Source organism: Halichoeres trimaculatus, unplaced genomic scaffold (genome assembly GCF_033239565.1).
Source record: "Halichoeres trimaculatus isolate MK-OKI-2021-1 unplaced genomic scaffold, fHalTri1.1 fHalTri1_scaffold_18, whole genome shotgun sequence".
Classification (NCBI taxonomy): domain Eukaryota; kingdom Metazoa; phylum Chordata; class Actinopteri; order Labriformes; family Labridae; genus Halichoeres; species Halichoeres trimaculatus.
In genome coordinates this window covers 28,505,358-28,524,875 of record NW_027437196.1, presented here as the reverse complement: position 1 = coordinate 28,524,875, position 19,518 = coordinate 28,505,358, and the positions used below count along the sequence as shown (strand labels likewise).

At 42.5% G+C, this 19,518-nt stretch overlaps 1 protein-coding gene across 1 annotated transcript; it reads left to right on the top strand.

Moving 5' to 3' along the window:
* The first annotated feature begins 443 nt into the window (after nucleotides 1-443).
* On the top strand, nucleotides 444-15,226 carry LOC141807864 (microfibril-associated glycoprotein 4-like). The gene is made up of 8 exons (XM_074694078.1): nucleotides 444-572; nucleotides 3,616-3,772; nucleotides 11,256-11,311; nucleotides 13,882-14,031; nucleotides 14,229-14,267; nucleotides 14,341-14,437; nucleotides 14,662-14,829; nucleotides 14,973-15,226. Exons 1-8 carry the CDS (start codon nucleotides 444-446, stop codon nucleotides 15,224-15,226), a joined length of 1,050 nt encoding a protein of 349 aa, XP_074550179.1.
* The last annotated feature ends 4,292 nt before the right edge of the window (nucleotides 15,227-19,518 follow it).

Here is a 19,518-nt window from a genome sequence, read left to right as displayed (position 1 = left end):
AGGTAATGAACGTAATTCAATTATGGAAAGAATTTCCACCCAACTAAATTTCCTTCATTTAGCAAGATCCCAACTTGTTCAACCAACTATTTGTGAATATGTTGTGTGAACATAAAGTGCTGGTGTTAGTATTACTTGTTTGCAATGTGTTGGTCCAACTTAATTTGTAAAGGTTGTTTCGACATATCCACTAAGGTAAGGCATTCAAACTGTGAGTGAGGAGGGTACACAGTGGATATAAAACCTTGTTGTACATTGATCTGTGTTGTACATGGCTTTGGTTAAAAGCAACATGGCTGTCTGTGCACCACTGCATGGACCGGCTGTGTAATCTTATACCACTCCAGTTTAAACTTGGCCAACAAAGCACAGCATGTCAACACATTTTGTTTTATCAACATAAAACTAACTGTAAAAATCATTGGGTACATGGGCTGGGCCATATGGAGCACAGACCCCCAGTCCATGCCAGTTTAGCAACGACCACAGGTCCATGGCAGTCCAGCACAAGCAGCCAGTCCGCGCCTAACAAGCACAAACAGCTGGCCCGCACCCAGAGAGCACAAACGCCGGTCAGTGCCCATAGAGCACGGACCACAGGTCTGTGCCAGTCAAGTACAGACAGCAAGTCCACACCCAACGACCATAGACTGTAGGTCCACACCAGTCAAGCACAGACGGCTGGTCCTCGCCCGTCGAGTACTGTCTCACTGAACAGTAGGGTCTCATATGCGCTGACTTTGCTCCTCACTCATGGTTTCAATGAGCTGTCACAACAAAAATTACTTCATTAGTTTGTACCAATTAAACAAACAAAGGTTTACAACGTTATGTCCAGACAACACCTGGTGACAACAAGTGGATTGTTAGCTCATCAGGAACTTGCACCCTTCAAAATGATGCCCACATTATCCAGGTTATCCTCTGGCTCTGCTCTCTGATGAGTAGGGCCTATAGCACATTACTGCCACCTCCTGCTCTGGAGAGGTGTTGCAGACGGGATTCCTACCTAAACCAATTAGGCTGAGTTAACGTAAAGTGATGTTGTAGTTTTAATGATTTTACCCATCATGCTAAAGCAACATAATTAAATCATGTTTAACCACTAAACATGAAATAATCTAGTAGAAGCTACATGTTTTACTTATGTTGATTGAACAAACACTCATGTTGATTTTTTGGAGTGTACCCAGCCATCCTGTTTTTGCCAGACACACAGCTGTGATGCATAAATTCAGCATAGAGAAGATTGGGACAGGAAGTTGTGACTGGAAACTACCCAAAAACACCCAGTGACTTTGAAAGTCAAACAAACCGTGTCTTGGCTGGACTACCACAAACAGACATGAGTGGAGCCAGACCAGGGGTCAACAGGTTTGAGGTTTTACAGCCCAGCATGAATGAAGAGAGACTCATCAATGGAGTGGGAAGAGCAGGAACTCCTCGGTCTGTGACTCCAGCTGTCTGTCAGTCATACAGCTTGTTGGACTGAATACGTAGCCATACATAAGTCATGCTAACACCAAAGCCTTGAGGGTGTAATATTTCTAAATGTAAATAACACAGGCTTAACATTTGAATCATATTTTCATTTACTGCTCTGTTTGACACGCTAAGGCTGCAGCTATCATGTTGTCTACAGTTCTTCTTTCGTTTTGCTGCACATTATGTCAGATTTTGAAGTTTAACTTCATGTTTTTCTCTGGGTTTGTACAGTATGATGCCTGCAGGTTTGCTCCTGTCTGCTGTCAGTCACATGGCTTTCACAGGCCCTGCTCATGTAATGTGTTGTCAGACCAGCGAGTCTCTAAGTGATAGGTGAAAATGTGAGTGGTTTCCTACTTTCCTGCCCTTCCTGTCTAACTTTATGAGCTCTGCCCTCGCTGTGAAGCAATCTGAGGTGAAGTGGTAAGCACAAACAAATTATCTCCAACTGTAGCCAGCACCCTGGTGATAAAAAATAAAAGCAACCACTTTGTCTTTTGTCTGCTGGTGCTGGGACAGATTTTAGACATGTGTGTCCCTTTTTGCAGCCTGAAAAAGAGAAATTGGTTTTCCATATTTTCAGTATTTCTTCAGCTGAATTGACAACGATTCAGAAACACACATAGATGAATAAAAATGTGTTCTTTATTAACTGGTACCTTTAACATGAAAGTGGGGTTGTGACATGACATGACACGCTGACTATAGACTGTTCCCTGTGGGGTAGACGCTCTACTCCTGCAGTCTTATAGGTTCACTAATCAGACAGTAATGGCACATTAGACAAACTGTATGTCCCTACATGTATGACTGTTCATTCATGTACTCTACTTTTCTTCCTTTCATCCATATTTGATGCCACCATGACCCCTGTTCTCTGCCTATGCATGCATGATGAGCGGCACGTTTACAAAGCACCCATTCACATCACAGCTAGCCTTTGTTTCTGCTCAAGCAAAAACTGCTTGTCTGGTGAGCTCTAATTACATTTTTGATTGGGAGGAGAGAAAGTGAAAGAAATAGAGTCCTCAGTCAGAGGAAGAAGAGCACTGGCCTCTTTGTTTGGAGTGATCAAGACACTCGTTGGTGACTGAGAGTGTGTTTAGGTCTTAGTTACATTTTATTCTTCATTTGGTACTGCGCATGCGCAGTACTCCTTTCTTTGAGGAGCAAATGTAAACAAAGTCTTTGTCAGTTCAGAGGTCAGTACAGCCACACAGCGCTGTCTGGAGTGACACAGACTGCAGCAGAGCACTAACTTGGAGCGGACCATGATGGAATATTGGTGAAAAACACGAGTTTTTGGACGATTAATGCAGTTTTAGGAGCAGCGCTGTCTATGCCCCTGATGGATCCCATTATACGGACGTCTGCTGCACGATTTTGGATCTAAATATCTCCCGAAGCACTGCTTGGATCAGGAAAGCCTTCTGGGTGAGTATTTAGTTCTACTTCATTCTATAAACAATGTTAAAGCTGTATAAACTGAAATTATCCTTTAAAAGGGGCATTTACAGTAGGGGGAGTGCAGTGCTGTCAGTGGGGCACAGATTTATTTAAGGCAACCAATTTAACTGTGACAGTTCCATCAGCCCTGACCCGGAAGAGATAGCGAGTAGTTGCTCGTATGGCCACTGTTCAATCTACTGGTGGTAATAAAAAGAACTCCGCTTAAACAGTCATATTTTGGTTGCTCTATTTGCAGTCATTGTAAAAGTAACGATCGTGGTGTTTCATTTGTAACTCTAGTTTAACTACTTATCTAGGAGGAGTAGTGCCGTTACACTACTCGTTCCTATCAAAAGTAATTTAACTACTTGTAACGTTCGTTACTTGTAGTTACATACCCAACTCTGTACAAGAGGCACTCCTATTTGTTTCCTGTTAGCTGTACCACTCATGGGCAATTTGTTGCCCAGTCTTGCCCAAAGATGCTTTGATGTGCCGTCAGGGAGGGCTGGCATCAAACGCTCTGACAGAGGGATGACTGACTCATCCACTGAGCCACCATCACCCTGTGGACAAAAGATGAACAAACACTAGTGATGGTAAAATCACTGCGACTGGCTCGAGCTGCTGGTCAGTCCTCTGTCCTACTACTGCTTGACTTGTCTGCTGCCTTTGACACAGGAAACCATCAAATCCTCCTCTCCACACTCTCTGAACTTGGCATCTCAGGTTCTGCACTGTCCTGGTTCAAGTCCTACCTCACAGACAGATCCTTCAGCGTGTCACGGCAAGGAGAAGTGTCTAAATCACATGGCTTACCAACAGGGGTATCCCAGAGGTCAGTGCTTGGTCCCCTACTCTTTTCCTTATGCACCACCTCACTTGGCGCGGTGATCCGCTCTCATGGCTTCCCCTACCACTGCTATGCTGACAACACTCAGCTATTCCTGTCTTTTCCTCCTAATGACACAACTGTCTCGGCTCGGATATCAGCGTGTCTGGCTGATATCTCCACATGGATGAAGGAACGCCACCTTCAGCTAAATCTGTCCAAACTGAGCTCAATGTCCCTCCTGCTTTTTCCTCGGTTCAACTACAGATCAATGTCCTGCTTGATTCCAATCAACTTGTGCCCACAAACTCTGCCAGAAATCTGGGTGTCATGATTGATGACCAGCTGACCTTTAAGCTACATGTGGCCTCAATTTCATGGTCGTGTCGATATGCCCTCTATAACATCAGGAGGATTAGACCCTACCTGACACAACAGGCCACACAGCTTCTGGTACAGGCCCTTGTGATATCACACATCAACTACTGCAATTCCCTCCTAGCAGGCCTTCCTGCGTGTACATTTAAACCTCTGCAGATTACCCAGAATGCAGCAGCACGTCTGGTCTTTAACCAGCCCAAAACAGCACAAGTCACCCAGCTGTTAATCTCTCTTCACTGGCTTCCAGTAGCAGCTCCAATCAAATTCAAAGCTCTTCTCCTGGCTTACGAAACATTAACAAGAACAGCTTCTGCCTACCTGGGGTCCCTCATCCAGGTCTACACTCCCTCTCGCCCACTACGCTCTGCTTGTGAATGACGCCTGGTGCTCCCAGCCCAGTGCAGCTCTAAATCTCTAGCCAGACTCTTCTCCTCTGTTGTTCCCAAATGGTGGAATGAATTACCTAACTCTATATGATCCAGAGAGTCCCTTTCTACTTTTAAGAGAAGTCTGAAAACTTATCTGTTCAGGGAACACTTGTGCACTTAAGCTGACCCTTCTCCTCTTTGCCCTCAGGGGGAGAATGAGTCAGAAGGTCTATGACTCAGCTCTTATGATTTTTTAGCTCTATTACTGAATTTTGATGAAGATTGCGGTATAGTGTTGCAGCATTGCAAGAAGTTGGCTTGTTGATTAGTTTACCCCCCCCCCCAATAAAAATAAATAAATAAATATAAATAAAAATAAATAAATAAATAAATAAACAAATAAATAAAACTTGTACTTAATGGCAGAACCTGCAGCCAAATAACTTGAAGAACTGTTGTCGCACTAACTAGGTTTTTCCTTCTGTCTAAATTCTTGCTTGTGTTGTACATCGCTTTGGACAAAAGCATCTGCTAAATAAAACTGTAGAACTGTAGATCTTTCTTGTTTAGAAGTTTCCATCTACCATGAGTGTTAATGTAATTATACAGCAGCACAAGAGCATTATGGACTGTAGGTGAGGTTATACACTTTAAACCAATCACGTATCTTGTTTAATTGCTCTGAAACAGCTAAGCCAATCAAAGTGATGCAACATGGACTTAACAAATAAAGAGTCAGCTCATTTTATTTCATTGTCCTGTAATTACCCGTAATGACCCGGAGCCTTTTAATTATTAAGGAGCAATCATGGCTTTTCTCTGCATATCATATCTTCTAAAGGGTGTCAACCGAGGACAGACTAACAGGAGCAGCTTTAAATTTATAACTATAGATTTCAAGAGGGTTTTGTTTTTATGTTGGAATAGCCATCCACCCATTTTCTCAATCCTGGGCGGCTGGAGCCTATCCCAGCGAGGCGGGGTACACCCTGGACTGGGCACCAGCAGGGCTGACACAGAGACAGACAACTGTTCACGCACACTCTCACACCTAGGGACAATTTATAGTGATCAATTAACCTGTTAAGCATGTTTTTGGACTGTGGGAGGAAGCTGGAGTACCCGGAGAGGCCCCAAGAGTACATGCAAACTCCACACAGAAAGGTCCATCGGCCAAGCTGGGAATCGAACCGGTGACTTCTTGCTGTGAGGCTGCAGCGCTACCCGTTGCGCTACCGTGCAGTCCATCTTGATTTGTCGATTCTATAATTCAGCCAGTTGGACCAATGAATGAAAGCAACTAGCCAGTGATAGCCGTTTACACACAGGGGCTGACAGTCAGCGAGATACTGAGTCAAGCTGAATAATACATTCATGATGTTCTTCTTGAACAATGGTCTCAACTGAACTTGAGTATTTGGACTTAGTTCCAGAAAAATCAAGTAGCAAAGTCAATAGCCACACTGGGATAAACATTCATGCTAGGAGAGGCAGCTACAGCAGCTGGAGAGCACAAGGAGCAGCACCAAGCAACAACGAGGGTCATGGTAACGTCACAGCTGCAAAGAACAGCAACAGGCAGACCCTGACATGAATGCTTCTAAGTGGAATAAATCAATACAAACCAGTACTCTTCTGTTTTTTTTGTTTATTCTTATTGTCTTTAATGTTTTGTGATGAACTTCCCCTTTTTTAGTGAGAGGAAAATATTTCTCAGCACTGTAGAAGTGGCAGTAATGTCACTGTTCAGCCTGAAGCAAATGGAGTATAGGTTAAAAAGGTGTGTGCCCTTGAAAAAAAAGTAATTTGTTTCCTATTTTTTACAATCAGTATCTAAGTTTACATGTTGGATGTCAACACCAAACTTCAGGGAAGATAATAAGGGAAGATAATAATTTGGAGGTAAACGTGTGTAAGATTAATCCCAGTAATCTGAATGGCTTGTTGAAAAAGTTGCACAAAGATTACATGCGAGGGCCATGAGGTCTGATCAGATGATAAAAGGGGATTTCTAAATATTCTCACCCAAAACGATCCTGTCCACATTCAGGGTTCAGATCACATGGCCATATTTCACAGTTTCTCAGCACATAGATCGTGGTATATTATTGACATTCTAGCTTGACAACAGTGGAGGAAGCCTCAAGAGAGCTGTTCTATACAAAAGAAGTGTAATAGAACCAGAGGACCAGTTTCTGAGAGTCAACAGCTTCAGGCTTCAAAGCTTCGAAGAGGTGGTAGTGTCACAGTCTCAGTTTCAGTTACAGCTGCAGCTTTGCCAGGTCAGACTGCAGAAAGACAGACACCCATCACTAAGACAGAGGGAGAGGAAGAGAAACAGAAACGGCTGAAACACCACTGAAGACAAGAAGATGGTGCTGTGGACTGCTTCATCATCAGGATTTCTGTACGCCATATGTCAGGTAGCTAAGAAAAGGATGTTCCTCAGTGCGTGACATCAAATGTTAACATGGAGGACGAAGCATGATGGTCTGGAGCTGTTTTTCTGGAACCAGGGTCTGGGACTTGTACAGAGAAAGGCACACTGAACCAAAAATGGCTCCCACAGTACTCTGCAGTGCCCTGTCATGCAGCCTTTGAACCTCGGTGGTCAGGGGTTCATCCTACAGCAAGATAATGAGCTAAAACAGGACTACCAGGCCACTTTAAGAATAAGGAAGAAGAGAGTCAGCTTTGAAACATGGAGGACACTTCCAGCACAGTCTCAGTCTGCAGACGCGAATACAGGAACCTCTGCTATACAAAGCTGGGGGGAACATTTGTGAGCAGATTTGATATCTATTATAGAAAGAATGTCAGGAGTGTGTCCAGCTGTTAGAGCTCATTTTACCGATTCTAAGATTTATTTATTTATTTATTTTTTACACTTTTTTCCATTCTTTATTTTCAGAGTAAAAAGAGACATTAAAGCCAAAAGTGGCTACAAGGAGGTGCTCACCCACTGTGCCTGTCAGGCCAGATGACCCTGTCTTCCTCTGACCTGAGAAACACACAGGGAAACGTGGGAAACTCACACACGGTGAACATCACTGGATAACACGGTTTTATAACCTGAAGTTATAGAGACAGCCAAGGCCAGCAGATTTCAGAGCGAATGTGGACAAACAGCATGTGTTTGGTCATTTATTAATATGAGAATCAGATAATAGGCTGGATTAAAGTCGCAAGCAGCGATAAGCAGGCTCTCGCCCTATGTGCACCTGTTGGGGCATGTTGCTGTTGCTACATGTGCAACAAGATGTGCTTCAGTAAAAAGTCATGTAGGTTCATAAGGTGTGACCCCTACAGCAAGCATACGCAGGTCATTTTAAAAAGTAGAGTGTGTTGCAGTACTGCTTATGACCACAAGGTACAGCTGTGACTTTGATATATCTATCATTTTCAGTAATGTGGGGGAGAGATTATTAAAGAATGTGAATTGAGTTACAAAAAAATGCTTTGATAACTTTTAATTAAATAATAACACAAAATAAATTTGATGATAACCTGAAAAACTGTGGGACTAGTCACCCCCACCCCTATTTCCACCTCCACCACCACCAACCCATGTCACAAGCACCAAAGCACCAAAGCACTAATAAGTAAAAATATGAAAACCAAAAAAGTGAACTTATAAGAACATTACAAAAATGATATTAACATGATAGTAACAATGGTACTCTCAGAAAGCATCAATATAATATTACAATAGTAAAGAAATAGACCCTCTCAAAATTAAGAGATATTAGAAAACAAAACAGTCTGATCAGAAACAATAACAGCTAGACCGTAGGTGGGAGAATAATTATGACTTAAAGCTAATGTCAAAGGTGATTTATTTTAAGACAGGAGAAGACTATTCTAGTTTTAAATATGGTGGAACATCTGAATTAACACATTTGAAGAGAAACAACCAGTGAAACTAAGGTCTGGATTTTGGATGAAGTCAGTTAAGGAATTCGTACATGAGACAATTATGGGCTCTGAACGGACATCACAAGACAAATCTATGAGTCATATAAGGTGGAGAGAAGCTTGGGGATAAGAGTCTGTGGTGTTATGATGAACACTATTGTCAAAACCAAGTGTTGCAAAATGAAGTGTAGTAGGGAGATAATTATTTTCCTCACTTAAAACGAGAAACAGTTGATTGACTGATAAAGAAAACCTTAACTGCCATCAATTCTTTTGGAAATGTGATCAAAATGTGGTATAAAAGTGAGAGTCTTTAATGTTGAAATACATAGACTTTGTCAAGAAAAGTACCATCATTGTAATAATAACTAAATCTGCAATAAACTATGTATTTTAACAAAAACCACAGAGCAGGTTTTTTTTTATTTATTTATTTACAAGAATGTTGTGTTTGAACCAGTGTTGGACCATATCAGTTGAAAGTTATTGTGGATCTGTGATGTATTACTGTCAGGATAGTCAATGACCATGTCAATACAATTGGACATGACAGATTTAGCAAAGTTAAGGGAGGTCATTTATAAATATAGAAAAACACAATGGCCCAAGAAAAGAGCCTTTTGGGACACCTAATTCAACTACCAGTTGGCCTGCCTGGCAACCATTAAAGATGCTGTGAGGAGAATCTGTTCTAATTGCACTCCCTTGCCACCTTCTGGCCTGGAGTCTCTGCACACTGTCATAAATTACTCTTAAGTCTGGCTCACACTACAGGATTTTAAAAATCTTAAAAGATTAAAAGATTCTGAAATCAGGTTGTATCTCACACATAAGAAGATTCTTCACAGATCATCTTTTCTCAAATCTTAAGCACGCTGTAACTACAAGATTTGAAAATACTGACCAGCACACACTACAGGATTTCACCAAGATTATTTGACCAGAGAGAGTGATGTACCACATGTGCTCAATTGTTTGAGCTAAGGTTTTTAGCTCACTGGTGGGACAGGAGGAGAGAGAAGCGCAGCTGTCTGCAGCGGTGCCTTTCATAAATTACGTGCACGCAGAGGGACAGAGGTGAAACTGTTGCTGTATCAGCCAATAATGGCCTGATCTCACACCCATCACTGATAAAACAACAGTTTGCTACTGTATGAAAATGGTTATGTGTTATTTTTAAAGGCATTATTGAACTGGCTCGAGTGGGCCAGTGGAGTGCGCAGTCAGCTGACCCGGAGCCTTCAGTTGCACTTGAGCCTGTGTTTGTTGTCTGTTGTCCGGTCTCTGGGGCTCTTTCTAATTGTCTGTTGTCATCCTCAGTGAGAATGAATGTTGTAATCATCCAGATAAATATCAAACATGTTTAAAAATTATCTGGGCAGCTCCGACGAGTCTGTGAGACGATCGTGGGGCTAAAGATGCATCTGTCAACCGCTCAAACTAGAAGATAATCTTGCCCGATTGTTGGGGCCGATTTTAGTCCCCGACCAGATTTCTTCCCCGATTGTCGGGAGGACTGAATCAGGGTTAAATCAGGACGAGAATCCTGTAGTATGAGCCAGGCTTTAGCAATGCATGTGTTTGTTTTGAAATTAAATGGATATCTGATCGAAACAAATGTTCTTTGTTCTAAACAACTTTTGTACTGGATATAACACGCGGAGGTAAGGTATTTATTAGTACAGTTACGTAGCACTATGGTTTGAAATGTGACATCAAGTAGGCTACATGTCCAAGCAACTGGCTATATACCTAGTGCTATCAGCAGCCCAGTGCTCTGATGCATCTTTAGGCTAACATGACAACAAGTAAACAGTATCAGTTTGTATGTAGTTTAGTAGCTGTTTATATTTAGCGTAGCTGACAGCTCGGTGCTCTAAGAAACATCAGTAATGTGTAACATCAGTAAATCCTGGTTAGCTATGTCCTGCCAGTCATCTACCAAGCAGAGCTAATGTCACTTCTATTTCTTAATCTTAATTTTATTGATAGATTCTCAAGTTTGAACAGACCACTGCAGAATAACTGCTGACTGTGGGTTGGAGTCAACATTAGCCTTTAGCTCATGCTCTATCTCTCTCTTGTTTATCTTTCTTCTGCTCATCTGTCCTTTTTCTTTCAGTTAGGCTCCAGTGTCCACCATCACTACAAAATTAATCACAGCAATCATTTTCAGCAGAGAAAAACACAGATCTCTGTGTTTTATCTTTTCTCTACTAAACTTCATCAGCCGGCATGGTGTTGTCATAGAGACCTAGACTTGCCATAAATCAATCCAGTCCTGGACGACCCAAAGTAGCAATTTCAAGTAACTTGTAACCAGTAATATTGGAGCTGGCAATCTCATTTTAAAGTGTGGACTAGAACCAGGCAGGGAAGGGAGACTTTTTCAAAATCAGTTTCAAACTCCTCACAGGGACTTTAACATAAACATTCTAAAGCCTGTTATAAAGATATCGGGTGAATCAAAGAAGGGAATTGTGATTTAATCCAATTTGTTATAATTTATAAAGAAGGAGATAGTGGTCCATAAGGTGAGATGTTTTTGTAAGGTCAATAAAAATGTCATGGTATCAGGGTAATCTGATGGATGAAATTGTCCTCCCCTGACTTGAGAAACACACAGAGTCAGGGCAGCGTGGGAAACTCACACCGGGTGAACATCTCTGGATAAAGCTGTTTTGTAACCTGAAGTTATACAGACAGCCAAGGCCAGCAGATTTCAGAGCGAATGTGGATAAACAGCATGTGTTTGGTCATTTATTAATATGAGATCTAGATAACAGAAGGAATAAATACAGCTCGGTGAAGCTGGGGGCCATCAGAGGCCCTGAGATCCACAGCTTCACCAGCAGACTCCATCAGAAACCTGACCATGAAGGTACGTTTGTCCCCGCCTGTCTGTCTAGCTGCTTACCCGTGTTATTGATGAAGGTGATTCACATGTCAGGGTCTGTGCAGCCATACACACTCCTGACATTCTACTCTTTTTAAACCTGGACTGAATTTTACTCACTGTGTTACACTTTAATGTGTGATAAATGGATTATTTTCTGATTGATTTGTTGATTCATTGATTCATTTTTTCATATGTTTATTTATGTTTTAATGTAATTTTTACATTCAAATTTGATCAGTATGTACCTTTTGTACAAGCTGTGCAGTCTGGTTTATTGATGAAGCAGCGTCGGTGTAGTTTAAAGGTCAACAAGTAAGATGTGATGACACAAAACTGACATGAGCTCAGGACCAGGGTTTTTTTCTTAGATAAGTGTGTGTGTGTGTGTGTGTGTGTGTGTGTGTGTGTGTGTGTGTGTGTGTGTGTGTGTGTGTGTGTGTGTGTGTGTATGTTTACTAGCTTTAACACCACTCTTTGTCTCTTGTTAGTCATCCTGAGAGCAGCAGCCTTACTGTTATTTATTTATTTTTTTATGATTATTATCCAAACTTGGATAATTTTAATTTAACAGGGTATGTAGTAAGCAGGGCCGGACTAGGAAAGAAATTTAGGCCGGGAGGTTTCCAATCAGTCAGGCCACTTCGGCCACTGCAAGGGTTGTGTCACCTGTGATAATGCACAAAAATAAAGGGGTTTTTTTTCCCTCCAAAAATATGCCTTTTACAGTACAAGTGACCCTTTGCTAAGCCCCTTCCACAAAGGGCCACTGTCCAATCCTAGATTGGAACCATTAAAATGTACAGGAGGCCTGTCAAGCTTTCAAAAGAATTCAATATGCCAAAGCTGTGTGCACACAGCACTTAAAAGTCTAACAGTCAATATCTAAGACGTTTTGGAGGGTGGTGTGGATTTTTTTGGCCTTTCCCAAGCCCAAGATGCAAATAGAAAGATGCTAAGTGTGGATAAAGCCTAAGAACACCTGCATTTGTTCTAAAGTAAGGTGCTAACTATCATGAGCGCTATGTGTCAGGTAAGATAATATTAACGAACAAAGACGTATCAATAGTAGGTTACTTCTGTCAAACCCTGAGCCGTTGAAATATGTGAACAAGAAATATGTGTAACAGAAACAAGTTCTGACCCACTGATTTATTTTAGCATTTTTGAATGGCCACCATAGAAATGGGCAAATACAACGACAATGAAAGACAAATTAATATAATTTTCAATTTAAACAGAATATATATATATTGACTTACCTTACTCGACAAGAACACTGTTGTTCTAAGTTTAATTACTCTGCCAACATTTGTGATGTATCCCTCTAAAACATACCGGAGACCTTTTCTGGCTACTTCCTTCTAAAGTATCTGAAGAATCTGTTCAGATATTTAAATAACACTCGTTGATTTCACTAAAAACTTCATATTTCTCACTCTAGAAAGGAAAGCTTGACAGGCATAGCAACAGTAACCAAGGGGGCGTGGCTTAGCAAAGTGTCACTTGCAACCATTGCCTGCAACTGACAAAATGAAACAAAGTTTTCTATTAGAGCCAAGTAAATCAACAATATACCAATCATTTTATATGATATTTTGAACTTTGAAGTCCTCTGCCCGGGGATGTCTGATTATGCATTTGTGAGAAGAACCAGCCATTCGTAAACTTACTTGAGGTAGCAGCATCATTTGTTTTCAACTGTACACTGCTGGACCTGGGCGGGGGTTGATGAAACGTGTGTTATTTTAAAACACTTTGTCCCTTCCTCCTAGAGTAACCTTTTTTGTTCTCCATCTCCCTCTCATGTCCACCTTTTCTCTTTGTCTTTCCTCCTTTTTTGCCGCAGGGTTTCTGCACTCCTTCCACTCTCTTGCCTCACTCTCATATCACTGCGCGCTCTGCAGTGCTTGTTTCCCTGTTGTCGCCATAAAGGGGCGGGCCATAAAGCAACTAACCAATCACAGCACGTTTCTTCTTCTAAAAAAAAATTTCTCACTTTGACCAATCCCTATCCTTCTGACTCAGAGGTCGGAGCATTTGCTTTGTGTGAATGGCAGAAGGGTGGGCATGTACTCTGTAAGGCATCTAGCGCTGCTGACTCTGGCCTGTCTGCCAAAAAGCCGACCAACTTTTTTTTTATTGGCCTGCCAGTCCGTGGCCTGTTCAGGCAGGCCAATAAGGAGGCAGGCCACAGGGAAAAGTCCTGCCTCTCCCGATTGCCAGTCCAGGCCTGGTAGTGAGCTAACATTTGGCAAACCAGCTGAGCAAAGCTGAACAATTTTCAAATAAGATTCAAAAACCTAAGTCATCACTTGTTTCATCACAGCTGGTGTTGTTGTCATTCTGTCGTGGCACTTTTTATTGAAAAAACATCCTAATCTCCATGTTTTTATCAGTCTTCTCACACAAGCAGCTCAGGCAGGCTGTGTGCAGGCTCCTTTATGCAGCTGCTGCCTCTCTGTTGGACTCCAGTATTGCACGTTACTTCAGAGAGCTCAGGTGCTCTGTAGGTTTACCTGCTGGGTGACTCAGGGTCTGTACCTCTGTTCCAGCTGCTGTTGCTCTTCGTTCTGCTGGCTCCTCAGCTGATCAGCGCCCAGCTGCTCCTGCCACTTGACTGCAGTGACATCTACAACAATGACAACGCTCGGCCCAGTGGAGTGTACACCATCTATCCTATAGGAGCCACGTCTGCAGTCCAGGTAGGATGACATCATCCCTGATGGAGACGGATCAGAGTCTAGACCAGCAGCAGACTGCAGCACAGAGATTCATGTGGTCAGGGTTTCTGAACGGAGAAGGTCAATTAACCTCTGTGTGTGTGTGTGTGTGTGTGTGTGTGTGTGTGTGTGTGTGTGTGTGTGTGTGTGTGTGTGTGTGTGTGTATGTGTGTGTGTAGGTGTTCTGTGACATGGACTCCCTAGGAGGACGCTGGACGGTGAGTGCTTTAACCCAAAAGTGGTGCTAGGATCTGGTGTGTCAGCTGACCAGTCCTCTCCCTGGTCCTCCAGGTCTTCCAGAGGAGGATGGATGGCTCGGTGAACTTCTACAGACCCTGGGACCACTACAAGACAGGCTTTGGGACTGCTGCTGGGGAGTACTGGCTGGGTGAGAGATGAGCTGGGACTCTGTTAAAGCTGTGCTTTCCATAAATCCCAGAGTTAGAGCTGGATCAGCTCGTGTTCTTCTGGTTTAAGTTTTAGAGTGTACTTTCCCCTATGTTGAGCTCCTCAGGTTTCCTCATCAAAGACTGAGTGCAGATCTTTGAGTATCTCAGTCTGCTGACAGTAAGAGGAGCTGGCAAACGTCTTCATGTCTCTGGTTTCTCTCAGGTCTTGAGAACCTCTTCCATCTGACTCTGAGGAAGAACTATGAGCTGCTGGTGGACATGGAGGACTTTGAGGGGAACAAAGTGTACGCTCGCTATTCTTCCTTCTCCATCGACCCAGAGGCCAACGGATACAGACTGAACGTTTCTGGGTTCATTGATGGGGGAGCAGGTAAGTCAGTCACAGAGGTTATTTTGTGTTTGTCTGATATTGTAATCCTGACCAACGATACAACATGTGACCTTATGGTGCCTCTGCTGGTCCACTCAGCTGTCTGCAGTCAGATCTGATATCACTGTTCACTGTCTCTGTAGGAGACTCCCTGTATTTTCACAACGGACAGAAATTCTCCACCTTCGACAAGGACCAGGATTCCTCATCTGCACACTGTGCCAAACTATATTTGGGAGCATTCTGGTACAACAATTGCCACTATGCAAATCCAAACGGAGTTTATCGCTGGGGCGCTGATGGTACTATCTATGCTGTTGGAGTGGACTGGCGTCAATGGAAAGGCTTTGACTACTCCTTGAAGAGCATCAGCATGAAGATCCGTCCTGTGCAGTAGGCCTCCAGGACTGAGCAAAGCTCGGCAGCTGATCTACAGAACAGCGTGACTCCTCCCATTCTTCAAACCAGAAACAAAGAGCTCTCAGATCAGCTGCTGCATGAGCAGAGCAAAGACCTGAGGAGAGGTTTAGTGCAGGTTTGAAGGTCTGATGGGACCACTCCTGTCTGATAATAAAAGAGCTGCTGAGCAGAAGTCTGAGCTGTGTCTTTGTGTCCTTCTGTCCTCACTCTCAGATGGAAAGATGATCTCCTCATGAACATGGACGTGTAGAGCAGGGGTGCATGGTTAGAGGGTTTGGTGATGACATGATAGTTGGGGAAATAATCTCAGTTTCAAGGTTATCCAGATTGTTCCACATGCGTTAACATTACAACATGGTTTAGGGCAGTGTTTCTCAATCCTGGTCCTGGAGGACCCCTGCCCTGCATGTTTTAGATGTTACCCCACTCCAGCACACCTGATTCAAATGAAAGGCTCATTATCAGGCTCAAGCAGAGCTTGATGACGAGCTGATCATTTGAATCAGGCGTGTTGGAGTGGGAACATCTAAAACATGCAGGGCAGGGGGTCCCCAGGACCAGGATTGGGAAACACTGGTTTAGGGAACCATGAGAGCTTTTGGTGGACACAAGCATCATGTTAGAGCCGTTAAACCCGTTAGCGTCAGGTGACCTGCTGCAGCCTTCCAGCCATCAGACTTTATCCATAGAGCACTTTTCATATATAATAATGATAACTGAAGTGCTTAACGTACAGAAAATGTAATTAGAGACAAATTAGAGCCACAAGGAGTAATAAGCGGGCCCTTGACTCACATGCCTTTGACCACTAGATATGGCTGTGACTTTGTAATATTTATCATCTTCAGTAGTGTCGGTGAGAGATCAAACAATGTGAATGATTTGAAGCATGTTTGAAGGCGTTTATTGGAGTGAATATCACTTGTTTCCAATAGACTACTTGATTACTCACACCCTAATCTGTACAAGAGTCCAGAGTGGGACTGTAATCATGTGTGCAAAATTTGGTAAAGATTGGACAATGTATGTCCAGAGGGTGGCATTAATGCAGTAGCGGTGATTGGAGCTTGTATATGTGTTGGGGGTGGACCTTGATGGTGTTTGTGAAATTTGAAGAACTCGGGACCTGATATGAATGAGCTACTTCCTGGTTTGTGGCGAGATGTCAGAGTCTGATGCGGCGCTGTTGACACTACCTTTAACTACAGGACATGACCTGATCAGTGATGCTTTATGAAGGTCTGAAAGACATTTCTGAGCACAATTCAAAAGAAAATGTATAAAAGAAGGAGATTTTAATCACAGAATAAAACATATGACTTCCTGTTGATAGTAGGGGCCACCGTTCTTTGAGATTAAAAAAAGGACATAGATGCTATCAGGCTTAAACACTAAACGTGTGTGTGCATTTTGGTTCTGATCCAGCATTGTACAAGAGAGCCAACTTTGGCAGTCGTTTGTGGCCACGCCCATTGAGTAACAAAAATAACCCTTAGATAACTTTTAATCATCAATGTTTCTATTAAAAGAACTGAAGACAATCCAAAAAAAGGTGGGACAAGAACTTCCTTTAAGAATTTCCTGTTCAGAGTTCACTATGGTAGAAAGACTTTTGTGCTGGCTCTGGTGTGATACCAACCAATCAAATGAACCAAATGTACTTAGGTCTAAGCTCAGCAGCTAACTGCTCTATTAAGCCCTGTTTCCACCAAGTGGTCCAGTTTGAATCAGTACAGTTTGGTCTGGTTTGGGTTAGTAAAGCCTGATCTTGTTTATGTTTCCACAGCCAACTGTGCCCTTCTTGGTAGGCGGTATGTAAGCCAAATGCCGATAGCCACATTAGCTACACAATAGTGTGACGGCATAGCAGCACAACACATTGTACCCTGCTAATAAATCCAACGAAGAAGAAAAATGCAGAACAGTAAACAAAAACCAACAATGGGAGACATCCAGCAATTCATCTTTTTTGTGATTGGCATGTGGCTCTTTGTTACAAAGAACAATCAAGCTTTGTTTCTTAATTACCACTGTCTCATAGTAGGTGATGATTCTTTCAACCATTCAACTGACTGCAGTGTTTCTAGCTCCACCTTCTGGGGTCAGGTCAGTATGTCCAGCACCCCCAATAAAAGGATACCAAAAGTTGGGATGGTAGGGGTCAGTAATTTCATAAGTCAAAGGAAACGCCACAAACTGGACAAAACCACTTAGTGGTAATGGGGCTATGTTACTTTGCATAGCTGCAGGTCCATCCATTTGCACCATGAGACTTTAGAAAGTAACACTAACATTATCATGTTTACTATGTTAATGAATGTCAACAAAAGCTAGATGTTATAGAGAAACTGTTAAAGCAAGACTTCAATCAGACTGAGTTCTACATCAGCTGGTGTCTCAGTGATTATTAGTAGTGTTTCAGTTTTAGAAACACACAAATCAAGATACAGTACACTGGAGCAAGAGGCCTTTACTATTTTATTTATTTCAAGCAGAGCAAATACACAGCTACACACAAAGAACTCCTTCCAAAAAGCTAACAAGACACCCAGGGTGAAATAGCCGTGTGCATTATGCTCCGTGTTTGCTTTTTATATGCAGACCACTTGGCTTTTATCTTGTCACGGCAGACTGTGGCACAATCAGGGCGCAATACCTTTGGAAAAGGGTCTTGAAAGGACAAGCAACAATGGCAGCAATTCAGTTCAACTTTACACACTACAAATGGTCGCTGTTCCCCTGCCATCAAAGACAGACATGCTGCATGTGTAAGTGCTTCAGACATGAGAGGAAATGGCAAAGGCACTTGCCCAGTATGCTAATCAAATCCTAGCGGTTTAGTATTCCCTTCTGCTGCTTGAGGGATTTTTTCCTAGATTAAAAAATAGAAAGAAAACATGATTGTGCCCCCCACACCTGATTTGCTGAAAACTTTAAACTCCTAATCAAATCCTGCATCACCTGATGCGACGTCTCTAGCACGCTCCAAGTATTAATTCCACTAATACAGAGGGATGGTGGAATATCATGGGAGGATATTGGAAAATAATTTCTTGCTTGGTTATTCATTGCAGAATTCATTAAAATCCAATTTTGTGAAATTGAAATAAAAACAGCCATTTGCTGTGATAGACTGGCATGCTACGGCAGCAAATATGAGACTGTGGGTGCAGGGTAATGGGGTGGGGGGGATGTGTTAATAAAGGAAGATTGAGAAGGGACGGGGGAGAGGACAACAGAACAAAGACAAACGGAGTGAAACAAAGACAGACAAATATTTAACTCTGCTCCAGCCCCTCACAGCTGAAGGCTGACAAAGAAGTTTTTCTTCCTCTTTGTGCTTTACTTCTGCAACTGACTTCAAACTTCAGGAAATCTTATTAGCAGCAATTAGCACACTTTAAGATGCTATCAACTCCTCCTCGCCTCGGAAACTGGAAGGCTTTTGTTTCTATCAGCACTAAATGCTAGCTGCCACCTCCATACATTAGCAGCTGTACACACATAATTGCAGCGGCAGCAGCAGAACTGCATTAGCTCATTAGCATGCTGCACAGCTTGCTTAGAAATAAAGGAGAGGAAATATACATCACTGCCATGACTACAGCAAAAGATGGTGCATGTAGAAATATAAAGCCTTTTAATTAAATCAAATACTGAGTTTTACAAAATGTGACTTGACCTTTGACATATGTTTTTTGCATAAAAAGGACAGACACCTGCATCAACAGAGCAACACCTGCTGACTGTCACAGTGAGTGACGTTACAAAATCTGAATCTGGTTTATTGAGGGTAAAAAAATGAATTTTACGTCCCAATGTCTAGATTGTTAATGTCAGTGCTGCCGGGCACGACCTGCAGTGACTGCAAACATCAGACCAAACTTTGATGTAAAACAAGAGGCCACAGCTCCATGACAGTCGAATGCATCATAAACACATTTTCATCAAATGAATGTGTGATTTACAGGAACAAGGAAGGATAAATGAAAAGAGTGGCTGTTATCTGTCAGTCAGGAGTTTGATCCCTGCTCTTTGCCATCAGTGTGTGAACGTGGTGTGAACTAGGGGATGAGACAAGCAGGTCTCAGGACTCCATTTCCCATGATCACCATCGCCCACTGTGGAAAAGACGTGACTCTTACCAAGGCGTGTTTGTTTTGAAGCAAATGAATGGAGAGCAGATCTTTTTAACACTACTTTTCTTTGTTCAAGATAACTTTTTACCAGATGTTACGTGATGAGGTGAGGTATTTATTTGTAGTTATG